Source organism: Sinocyclocheilus grahami, unplaced genomic scaffold (genome assembly GCF_001515645.1).
Source record: "Sinocyclocheilus grahami isolate Dianchi unplaced genomic scaffold, SAMN03320097.WGS_v1.1 scaffold1678.1, whole genome shotgun sequence".
NCBI lineage: Eukaryota > Metazoa > Chordata > Actinopteri > Cypriniformes > Cyprinidae > Sinocyclocheilus > Sinocyclocheilus grahami.
In genome coordinates, this window is record NW_015506857.1 from 294,146 (window position 1) to 306,578 (window position 12,433).

At 37.2% G+C, this 12,433-nt stretch overlaps 1 protein-coding gene across 1 annotated transcript in view; it reads right to left on the reverse strand.

Moving 5' to 3' along the window:
• Positions 1-4,393: 4,393 nt before the first annotated feature.
• lamp1a (lysosomal associated membrane protein 1a) overlaps positions 4,394-12,433 on the reverse strand; it is a 13,958-nt gene continuing 5,918 nt past the window's right edge. Inside the window, exons 2-6 of the mRNA XM_016258389.1 lie at positions 10,312-10,514; positions 10,112-10,234; positions 9,962-10,028; positions 6,318-6,485; positions 4,394-5,018 (exon numbers count right to left, since the gene is read on the reverse strand). Of these exons, the coding sequence (XP_016113875.1) occupies positions 4,879-5,018; positions 6,318-6,485; positions 9,962-10,028; positions 10,112-10,234; positions 10,312-10,514 (701 nt within the window). The 3' untranslated portion in view covers positions 4,394-4,878. The remainder of the gene's footprint in view (positions 5,019-6,317; positions 6,486-9,961; positions 10,029-10,111; positions 10,235-10,311; positions 10,515-12,433) is intronic.

A 12,433-nucleotide genomic window follows, 5' to 3' on the forward strand; every position in this document is an offset into this window, starting at 1 on the left:
AATATAAACAAACTTAAAAACGACAAAACACACAATTGAAAATAAAAATACAATTAAAGTCAAAGTTAACAATTAACTTAAAATATTAGATATTATTATAGTATATAAATAATACTAAAATAATCTGTAAATCTGTAGTTATTTTGGAGCTTTAGTCTTTTTATTTACTAGCAACAATATTTGCGTATATTTTCATGTCTTTGAAATGATCCGGACTGATGGGAGCTACTCATGATGATTGACGCATTCAGCTGTTGTTTTCATCACACAGTCAATAATAAAACACTTGACGAGTGCAAGTCATTTATTATTTATTAACCTCAAAACCTGATGCATAAAATTAACCAAACATTCACAACAAAAATAACAAAAACCAGCGAACCTGATTAGTGAGTGTCAGTGACGGAAGCAAACGCCGCTGGAGTCTTGTGACCAATCAAATCACCAGGATAAAGAAACTCCAGGAAACTCAAACCCATGAAACATGATCGGTGTGCTTCATCATCATAATCTTGTCAGGAAGAAGATGTCACCGACACACACTTTAAATTTAACAGTTTTCAGACTTGGACACAAAGACTGATTGCGTTCATTATTCATCCAGACCATCACGATTTCCCTTTTCACTCAAGCAACAAATTAAACCTTCATCATCATTATCAGTCATGCAAGTTATTTTCAGGGCTGATTCACACAGAACATGTTTTCATTCCACTGCGCTGCCTTTCCATTGTTTTGTGCTACATCAGTGGTTCTCAACCTTTTTTCCCCACTGGGCCGCACTGTGGTCCAAGTGCAAGTCTCACGGGCCGCATATCATTTATGTCACCAATACAAACCAACCAGAGTTATATTATTGCATTATCAAAATATTTATAATATCTGCTATCTAAATGATTATATTTATCAATATAAATAAATTATTCTACTCGCCATTAATGGGACACCTGATGTTGTCGGGAGCTGACAGGTGTGGTGAACTTTGGCTTGAAAGGAGAAACAGCACAATGGAGTTGCGACTTAGTTGCAATCTGTAGATGCACACGGAAGCGTGACTTGATGCGAGAGACCTTGCAGAAAATGTGTGTTCACAAATGTATGTTGATCCAAATATGGAAAGCACTTTTGAACTTAAAGGCACGAGATTTAATTTTCGCCGCTAGAGGGCACGTATTCAAAATGAACAAATAGACAAAGGCGTAGTTTGATGACGCTGTGACTGAGTGTGGAATCATGGGAGTTGTTGGCTGCATCCGAAAACTGAAAAATGCTGCCTTCGGAGGACGCATTCCAAGGTAGGAAGGCATTAAGGCACGTCCAAATTCAATGTTTGCTTCAGTTCCTGTCTCCTGAGATGCCTTCATCTGGCCGATTTTTGAAAACAGCATAGATGTATACTTCGCTGCCTTTGATATCCCACAATCCTGTGCGTTCCATTCTGTGACAGTTAAGCTAAAAAAATAAAGATGGCGTCTAAAAGTTGCGGTCGGTGGTCAGTTTGTGTGTAAATGTACATTTTTGATCAAGGTTTTCCACTTTTGATGTCATTTCTAGCGAGAAATTACTATTGCAGTAATTAAATATTCACTTAGTTATCACCAAAGCGCTCTATATTTTGCTGTAGATCATTAAACCGTTACGCTGCCTCAGAAGTCTGTCCGAAATCAGTTTCGTGAGGTGCCTTTGTGCGCAAACGCTGCCTGCAAGTCATTGCCTGATAGGGCAGCGAGGCAACAAGTCAGCTGCCTAAGTTTTCGGATGCAGCCGTCATCTTCATCCCCACAGCCGATGCAATCCGACGGGACTCGGGCCGAAATCATGTTCATGGATGAGCTAATGATTTATTAACGTAGTAGAATGAAGCAGGGTGAGGCTGAAAGCCGTCGAAGCGAAACAAGGCTGCTGAACGAGCGTGACACACGGCTCAAAAGCAGCGGAGCTTTTATTATGCCACAGTCGACCGCTTCCACTCCTTCCGGTCATGCATATGTGGGAAAAAAAGCAGCGCTGTTTTATCATACTAGATACATTTGAAAGTTCTGTTATAATGCTACTCTGTGCGGTCGTCACCGGTCTAATAAAACGCACAACATATTAAAGCGTCTTTGGTGTTTCCATGTTTTCTACAAAACAAAACCGGAAATCGAGGGGCTATGACGTCATTGGCAGGTGACACAATGACACAATGGACACGGTCCATGTCACTAGTTACAATTGCTTATTTCTCTGGATTTAAACATTCTTCGAAACATTTGGGATAATGTAAGTACACAAGTCAGCAAAATATATAACACTGTTCTAGTGGTTTTTGGATATTTTAATAAAAAAAATCTCTCCAGGGATGTTTCGTCACATTTCTGCAATTGGGGATGATTGCTGTGCAGTATGGGTGTTTCCTTTTGCCTGAACATCCATTAATTCATCTTCAAGTGAGTGGCGGAGGAACCGAAAGTTGCAGTCAAGTCCTTGATTTTTTTTCCACAGGGAAAGTGAATGGCTCTCTAATGAAATGTCCAGCAAATTTAAGTTTCTCAAAATCTGCAAAACGCGAGATGAATTCTTCTTGCATTTGATTGACAGTTGCAACAAATCTTTCTCTCTGTTGTACGTCCAATACACCCTCACTCACGTCATTCAGCAGTGGGTAATGAGTTAAATCCCCATCTTTGAGTTGTGCAGTGTACAGTCCTAGCTTCATTTTGAAACTCTCAACACAGCCCAACAGGTCATCAACGTGTTTTCAGTCACCTTGAAGTTGCAGATTCAGCTCGTTTAGGTGAACTGTGATGTCTGCAAGAAAAGCAAGATTTTTCCCCCACTCATTGTCTCTCAAGACAGGAAATCTATCTCCCTTGCCAATGTCATCAAGAAAGTGAACTATCTTGGGGAGTACAGCCAGAAAGCGATTTAAGACTTTCCCCCAACTTAGCCATCTCACTTCACTGTGCAGAACGAGGTCGCCATAGGCACAGTCCAATTTCTCCAATAATGCAACAAAACGGCGATGCATTAGAGGGCTTGCTCGAATGAAGTTGACCACCTTGACCACAGTGTCCATGATCTTCATGAGGTATCCATCACCTAACTTACTGCATAGTGCTTGCTGGTGCACAATACAGGGAAATGCAAACAAGTGTAGCGATTTCAATGCCAATAAATCTTCCGTAGTCTCAAAAGTGCTTGAATTCACATCTCACCCAAATACAAAGCTGAGCAATGTCTCTGATATCTGTTGATTCATCCGCAGCCAAAATGAGTGCTGAAGCAGTGGCTAGCATAGTTTTTAGTTGTTCCGTCAAGTTCTCAGACATTTCTGAAATTCGACGTGTAACTAATTACTGAGCTGTAAACTTTTTATCCTGCGGAGTATCTCACTCTTGTTGCTCAGATCATCAAAAAGACATTGTGATTCCAGAAAACAGTTTCTAATTAGTTCCCCATCACTGAATGATTTGCCGTGTTTGGCAAGGAGCCATGAAATTTTGAAAGTTGTTAATGTCACAGCCTGGGACACTTTTAAACTAGCTTGCATTGTATTCAGTTCAGCAATCGCATTTTTTCTTATCTTGATTTCTTAGTTATCTTGAGGGCTCTCGGGTTGAGAACCACTGTGCTAGATGGACGCGTTTGACCATTTTTTTTTCAGCGTCTCATACATGAAACACAGTTCTAAAATTGCAGTGCTCAACTTTTAAAAGGCCTTGCATATTTTCCCACTCCACTGCAGCGCCTCGTGCTTTTCAGCACAAGTGCTTTCTGTGTGAATGGCCCCTTACACCTGCTGATCGTGTGTGCCTGTGTGAAGGATCATGGGTAATTCACCAGCGGCTCTTTTCAGGTTTCGTGTTCCGAGAAACAAGAACAAACATCTATTATTTATATCAGGTGTCATTTAATGCCAGCATCACACACACTGTAATGGTTTTTATACTGAGCTAATCATATTTTAATTGTTATAATTTAAATTCTTATAATGTAGGGCACCTGAAACCCAAACACACACACACACACACTTATGAAAATAAGCTAAGGTCATAAACTTCTATTAATTTTACTTAAAGCCAATTAAAATGACTACAAACACTAAAAGAAATAATTTAGCATGTTTAGAACAAAAAGAACAATAAAAGGACATTATAATAAAATTAAAAAAATTATTTTTGAGGACTTGAGGATGTCCATGAGTGAAGGTTTGTTAGAGTAACTGGTTTGTCCAGTTTGTGCTGAATGTCTGAACTCAAGCAATCATCATTCACACAAACACATTCATTCATTCATAACAGCTTTGAACTTATCGACACTATAGTCCAGACCAAACACACACTAATGCTGCTGCAGCTGACCTCTGACCTCACAGCACAGAAACACACACTCACATAAATAATTTAGCATGTTTAGAACAAAAAGAACAATAAAAGGACATTATAATAAAATAAAAAAAATTATTTTTGAGGACTTGAGGATGTCCATGAGTGAAGGTTTGTTAGAGTAACTGGTTTGTCCAGTTTGTGCTGAATGTCTGAACTCAAGCAATCATCATTCACACAAACACATTCATTCATTCATAACAGCTTTGAACTTATCGACACTATAGTCCAGACCAAACACACACTAATGCTGCTGCAGCTGACCTCTGACCTCACAGCACAGAAACACACACTCACAAGTGACCGCTCCAGCTGACCTCACAGCAAACGTACACACACACACACACACACACACACACACACCTATGACCACAGCAGCTGACCTTGCAGCACAGATACACACACATACAAGTGACCGCTGCAGCTGACCTCACAGCAAACACTCACTCTCACTCCAGTGCGTCTAGCTGCAGTTGATCACAGTGCAGAAGGAGAATGATGATGAAGACAATCAGATGGTCTGGTATCCGGCGTGTGTCCTCTTCCTGCCGATCAGATACGCGATGAGGACGATCAGCACCAGACCGGCCAGAGCTGCTCCCACGATGATAGGGATGAGCATGTTCTCTTGATCCACACGACACTCCTCCGCTGCACATACACAGAGTTTTTAAAATCAAATTGAAAAAATAAAATAAATACCGCATGCCTGTACAGAAGAAACTCACAATTTTAAAATAAATCCGGTATCTCAAATTTATTTACTTAATATACGAGCTGTAGCTCGCATTAGACTGCAAAACAGAGGAAGTGCAAGTTTAAATACTTCAGAATTTACATAGGCTATGTATATTGAAATTGGTTTATGTTTTCATATATCAATACCCATGAAGCAGAGGTCAGTCAATACTGGATTTTTCTGATGCGTTTAAAGAAAGGCAATAAAAAGTCTACTGTGCTAATAACTAATAAAATCTACAAACTGAATGTGTTAATGTTCTTAGTCTTTCTTCCTGTGATGGGGCGATGATTCAGAGAGAAAATACAAGAGTTTACCTTGATTTAAATGTCAGATACTGTTTACTATGTAACCAAAACACCAATAATAGGCAAGGAAAAAAAAAAAGATTGAATGCATAATGAGGGACTTTTAATTATCAATAAGCCCGAAATACACCAGAACTCTTATTTTAAAATGTCTACACTTCCATTAAACAGTCTACACTACTGCTTCAGCTGTTCATTTAAACAGATAAGAGACATAAAATATGCATCTTAAAACCATCTACAAGATTTAATAAAATAATACAAAACCATAACAAACATTGTCAATTCATCAAAGGTACATCATAAGCAATTATAAAAATGTGCAGCATTCACTGATTGTGAACTGCTCTAAAACTGCAATCCTGTTCAATGTGCAACAGCGCTGCAATCGACTTTGAAATGTGCAGCACTCACAACTATTTAACTGAATCATGGCCTTTAGAAGTTTAATAATCATAACTGTATATCATGGCAACTCTTTTTCCGTCTCCAAATTTAAGACCTCTTCAAATTACAATGAAGAATTTTGCTACAGTACTTAGAGGACTTCACATCTAAAACAAATTAAGACTTTTAAATACTTAGTAATAACCTGCAGAAACCCGGATTGGTTAGTGATGTCATTCTATTTGAATTGAATTTGATTTCTGTTACACGCTGAATTGCAACATTAATGAATGTTTCAAACACTTGTCTGTTATTGGTCAGTCAGTCATATATCCCGCCCCAAACTCGCACGATTGGTTGAGTCAGAAGTAGACATGTCACTCAAACAAACAGATCAATGTTGTGAGAGCGTCAGTGTCTCACCCTTCAGGAATCAGACGGAATGACTGACTGACAGTGACACTGAACATGAAACAGACCAACTGAACATCTGATCACATGACCGCTGGTCAGTACCTGCAGCAAAGCGGTTTGCAGTGACGTTGAAAGGCTGCAGTTGCAGTCTGAAGGTGTTGATGGAGAAGGTGGGCACCACAGCAAGCATTTGCTCCGCACTGCACATGTACGAGCGGCCCACGCTGCACTGCAGGAAGTTCAGAGAGCCGTTTCCCTCCACAAACCAATCTACAGTAATCACACAATCACAACATGAACCATTTGATCAATAAGATCTTTATTACTGACATCAGTCACGTGAGAGGAAAACAATCAATCACACAGAAAAACAATCATTCTGTGTTTGATGCACTGCTCCTATGTTAAAACGAAGGTGGATGGAGGATTCACAAACCAGTCATGGATCAATATGTTCAAATCATTTTATAAATATTACTTTAAGAACATGAAATATATAAAAAATTGAATGAGACAAGACTTTTTTTAATGCAAAAAATAATCTGTAGCAAAACAAAGGTAAAAATGTATATTTAATGATTAATCAGAGCGTTATATTAAACCCCTATCATTATGATTCAGCTTTTTAACCTCAGATGGCTCAGCTGGGTGATTCAGTTTTTTGTAAATCAGTATGAATAAATGTCAACCATGGGTGTAGAATATGCAGGGCAAGTGGTTTCCACTATTAATAAAAAGCAAATTAGTTTTTTCGGGTAAGTGTGTTCACGCAGAGTTTCTCAAGGGCCAGTGGAAATAAATCTAGATTCAAATTCATAGAGACAAGAAGTCTATGTATGACCTGATGTTTTATTCGTATTCAAAATGAGGCGACGTGAACATTATGGAGTGCTTAAGTTCTGTGTTTGATGCACTGCTCCTATGTTAAAACGAAGGTGGATGGAGGATTCACAAACCAGTCATGGATCAATGTTCAAATCATTTTATAAATATTACTTTAAGAACATGAAATATATAAAAAATTGAATGAGAAGACTTTTTTTAATGCAAAAAATAATCTGTAGCAAAACAAAGGTAAAAATGTATATTTAATGATTAATCAGAGCGTTATATTAAACCCCTATCATTATGATTCAGCTTTTTAACCTCAGATGGCTCAGCTGGGTGATTCAGTTTTTTGTAAATCAGTATGAATAAATGTCAACCATGGGTGTAGAATATGCAGGGCAAGTGGTTTCCACTATTAATAAAAAGCAAATTAGTTTTTTCGGGTAAGTGTGTTCACGCAGAGTTTCTCAAGGGCCAGTGGAAATAAATCTAGATTCAAATTCATAGAGACAAGAAGTCTATGTATGACCTGATGTTTTATTCGTATTCAAAATGAGGCGACGTGAACATTATGGAGTGCTTAAGACTCTCATCCAGTCTATTCATCCTCGAAGCCGGAGGGCACTCACACAGAAATTTCAAAATAGACTCATAGAAGTAATAACTTATAGCCCTTTCCCAAATCGCACCCTAATCCCTCGCGATCTTCCTCCGAGTCCACACTTTCGTGACGTAATGCCACTTTGACTGTTGGGTAAGAAGTAGAGATGCACCGATTGCAATTTTCTTAGCCGATTCCGATTTTTTGGAAGTGTGACCTGCCGATACCGATTTTCTTTCTAAGAACTATAAGTGACAGCATATACAAACAAAAATCTATGCAAATTTCAATGTAAAATTATTTACATATAAGTTACAGATTTTCTCTCACTTAAACAACTCTCAAAATAAAGTGCTCTGTGACTGGAAAGAGGAAGAAATAGTTAACTTAAAATGAGTTGCTGTATGTAACAAAACAGATGTAATTTCCCACTGTTTATAAATGGTCATTTTCCCCCCTAACCTTAATAAATGTCATCTTTCACATCAAATTCTTACTTTGTTTCAATTAATTCAGTTAGAATAATAAGAAACTGTAGAGTTGTTACCATTCAAATGAAATTAGTATTAAACTCTATCTTTCCACTGCTGAGGAAACAGAAGCTGCGTCTGAAGTGGCATTAGATGCATTTACACAGACATTTTGATGAAGCTGAGGTGCCATAAATGCATTTACACTGCACATTTTTACACTATTTTTTTAAACACACACAAAAAAAAAAAAATGCAATGATACTTTTAAATATGACTAAACCACCAGTAGGTGGCGGCAAATGTCCGTTTTAACGAGCGAGTCATTTGTTCATTCAACCGATTCATTCAGAAAGGAGGCAAGTGACTGTCCTTATGAATGGGCCATTGAATCACTGACTCACTCAATTCATTCAAGGATTCATTCAATAATGAAACGCGCTGTTTTTTTGGTGTTTTTTTTAATAATGCTTTATTGTCAACAAGTAGCATGTACAGTGCCATATCTAACTATATAACAAAAACATTTCACATGCCTCAAGACGAAACACGCTGTGTGTTGCTCGGAGACACACAACAGTTCTGCTGTGGCTTTGATCTGAACTATTTTCGTCAGCGAAATTGAGCAAAAACGGTCATTATTTTGTCTAAAATCTAAGTCACTTAATTTTAACTTCTAGTTTATTGAAATACTATTGTATAAAATCAGTGTCACATTGCAATCGTGTTGATTGCAATGTATATGCAGCATGCTTCTGTATTTGGTTGTGTTGCGAGTATTTGCAGCACGTTTCTGTATTTGATTGTGCTGTGAGTATTTGCAGCGCGCTTCTATATTTGGTTGTGTTGCGAGTATTTGCAGCGTGCTTTTATATTTGATTGTGCTGTGAGTATTTGCAGCACGTTTCTGTATTTCATTGTGCTGTGAGTGTTTGCAGCACCTTTCTGCATTTTGAGTATTTGCAGCACATGTGTTGTCAAACTGATGAAGTTTGTGTTCTTAATTTGCTGGTGCTTTTTCTATTTGCATGTGTTTTCTTAAGTTGCAGCACATTGAGCTCTCTCGGCCACCGTATATTCCATTGACTGAAATAACTTTATAGAAACTCTATTTGGGACCTGGTTAGAACTGATAGAAATCATTTTGCAGTGTATTTAGTCTTAATCATGAAACTGACATGATAATATCTTAAATTACATGAACAAAAATCTTGATGAAACATTTACCATTTTTTGTGCTTTCAATTAGCCTTCAGTTAACAAGCTAAAACCCAAAGTATACTTTGGTTTTTGCATAAATGCTAGGGTACTAGTACATGACAATTTTTTACAAATTTTATTATCAGCATAGGATGCATGTACTGTGTGCATGCAGACCAATATTTCTAACCAAGCCTATATGCAGGTCACACATGCATTGATTTTTTTTTTTTGCACTAATTTGTTAGGGGAAACATCATGGCCGTATAATGTTGCTTACCTTAATCATATTTTTTAAAATATATATTTTTTTGACATGTCTGTCCACCTCTCTTCTGGAATGATGTTCTGTGCCCCTGATGTCATCCATCACCATCTTTACACTAAAATAAATAATCTAAAATGCAGTATTATACACTACAAAATGATGCACTGTTTAATTTGATATTTTCTATGGAAGTTACCATCAACTGGTTGGTATTTTTCATTTTTGGGTGAACTACCCCTTTAAATTTTGAAAAGTGAATTTAAGACATTTGAATGCTTTTTAAGGATCGGTGGACATCCTGTTGCTGGATCATATATTAATTTAATAGATTTAAATGATTGTTCTAATAATCCTACAGACTAGTGAACTGAACACGTACCTGTCATGTCAGGCCAGAAGGCAGAGACTTTCACAGCACTCAGAAAAAACTTCTGTGTGGTCAGGTTCTGCAGCAACACACAAAACATCCCGATTATCATCATATTTTGATTACAAGACATTCAGACACAGAAAGCACACACACACACACCAGTGTGAAGGTGAAGGTAAGGTTGGTGAGATCCTCAGACAGCATCAGCGTGGCCCTGGGGACCCCACATGACCCCGAGGCTGTGGTTCTGTTGGGCTGCAGGTTCATGACTTTACTGACGGTCTGTGGAGGATCAGATCAAACATCAGTGGCGGTCAAACACATAACATCAGCAGGAAGTGACCGTGAGCATTTGTCACCTTGTTCAGAGACTTTGAGTGGTGCGTAATGTTGAGCTGCAGCCCCATGAGTGCCAACAGACAGGCAGTGCCATTGCCGTCGGTTATGGTGTAGTTTCCACGCTCCGGTGCGGGCAGTGGGATGGGTGACGGGGCAACAGTGGTTCTGGGTGATTGAGTCGGAGCAGCGGTCGTAACCGCCTGATCAGCACTGCAAACACTCTCTACACAAAAAACACATCAAATATATTCATATAGTGCTTTATACAACACAGATTCAAAGCAGATTCAGTGATAAACAGGAAAATAACAGTGCGAATGTTGCAAAACTCATCAATTATGAAACTAATTCCATTTAAGCTGTAAAGCAGCTCTACAGAAGACTATAGTGTCATTATTCAGATCAATTTAGTTCAGTGACAGTGTCACAAACTAACTAAAGCATCACATAACTAACAGCTCCGGAGCACATTTACATAAAAGACACCCATGACATTTAAAGGGGTCCTATTATGCTTTTTCAACTTTAGTTAGTCTGTAATGTTGCTGTTTGAGCATAAAAAAGATCTGCAAAGTTACAAAGCTCAAAGTCCACTTCAAAAGGAGATATTTTATTTAACAGAAATCACTTTTCAAAAACTACAACGAACGACTTGTTTGGACTACAACACATATTTTCCAGGATCTGCCACCAACGACTATTTTTATTTCGATTAATCTATCGAATAATTTATCGATTAATCTAAACGATTAATTTCCCACACAAAAAATCAACAATTTTACTTAAAATGGTTTAATAAAATATTCTTATTAAACCAAATGAAATCCAAATTTCTATGAAATCCTTTTTTGAAAGCAAAAGTGCAACATAGAGTGCAAGCAGCAAGTGTCCATCTCATAGTCCAAATCACTTAAATCAAAGTTCAGTATTATAGTGTAAGAATGGCAACATATCCATGTGTTCTAGTCTACTAATAAAATTATAATAAAAAAACGCTTCTTAAAGGAGTATTTACCAGAAATGTTATTTACCAGAATTCATTTAGGAGAAAAATTTAAATGTGCAGTATTTCTGAAAAAAATGATTTTATTTATTTTTTTAAATAAAATCAATTAATTGGAGATACTTTTGATTTTTTTTATTTTATGGAACCATTAAAATGGAATCCAGAAAATAATGGAAAACAGAATTTGGTAAAGATAAAACTGTAAATCTCAATTAATTAGACAGGTTTTTCGATTAATACATTTTAATTTAACCATTAAAACAGAATATAGAAAAATGAAAATGGAAAAAATACTGAATTTGGAAATAAAACTAATTTCATAGGGCCCTATAATTACAATATATTTTTTGAGGTAATAAAAATAGATGTAAGTGAACAATAGCCTTTAAAATTACTTAAAATACATATATAATAGCAATGAGGCAATAATAATTAGTTCAAGTAAAGTATCAAAAGCAAGAAATCATATGGTTTTATTGAACAAAACTGTTAAAATACATAATGTTTTATAAACAATAGAGCTAATGTACATTACACATTACAACACAGGCCTACAGAGGGCGCCAACGGCCTGATGATTGTTTTTACACACTACTGCGCGATCTAATACTTGTTTAATATTGACCAAGCATCATTTAATTCAAATGTCCACTTAATCTTTAATATTTGGCCATTTCTTTAGGACAGAAATGCTATAGCCGCTGTAATTAAAAGAATATGTGGACATCAAAACGTGTAATAATGTGTTTTATGGATTCTCGTCCGTGAATCTTTAAATCTAGATCCAAACTCAAAATCTTTTGCATTTCTCGAAGTATTTTACACCAGTAACCCTGTATCAAATGGCATGACCATAAACAGCGAGTCAGAGTACCAACTTCAGTCTTACATTTAAGACAAAATGGGGAAAAGGAACTGTTAAAAGTATGTCTGTGATTAGGAGATATATGTAGCCTGTGCAGTATCTTCAGCTGAATTGCGCTTGTGTTATAGAAAAGGCTAATCGATGTTCTCCCAGTTATTTGAAAACCTTTTTACCAGTGGGCTCACCTTTGAACCAGCGCATGCGCTAACTTCATTTTTAACCCGGAACAACCTTCTTTCATGTGAACAGAGTAGGGAGGAAATAACATGTT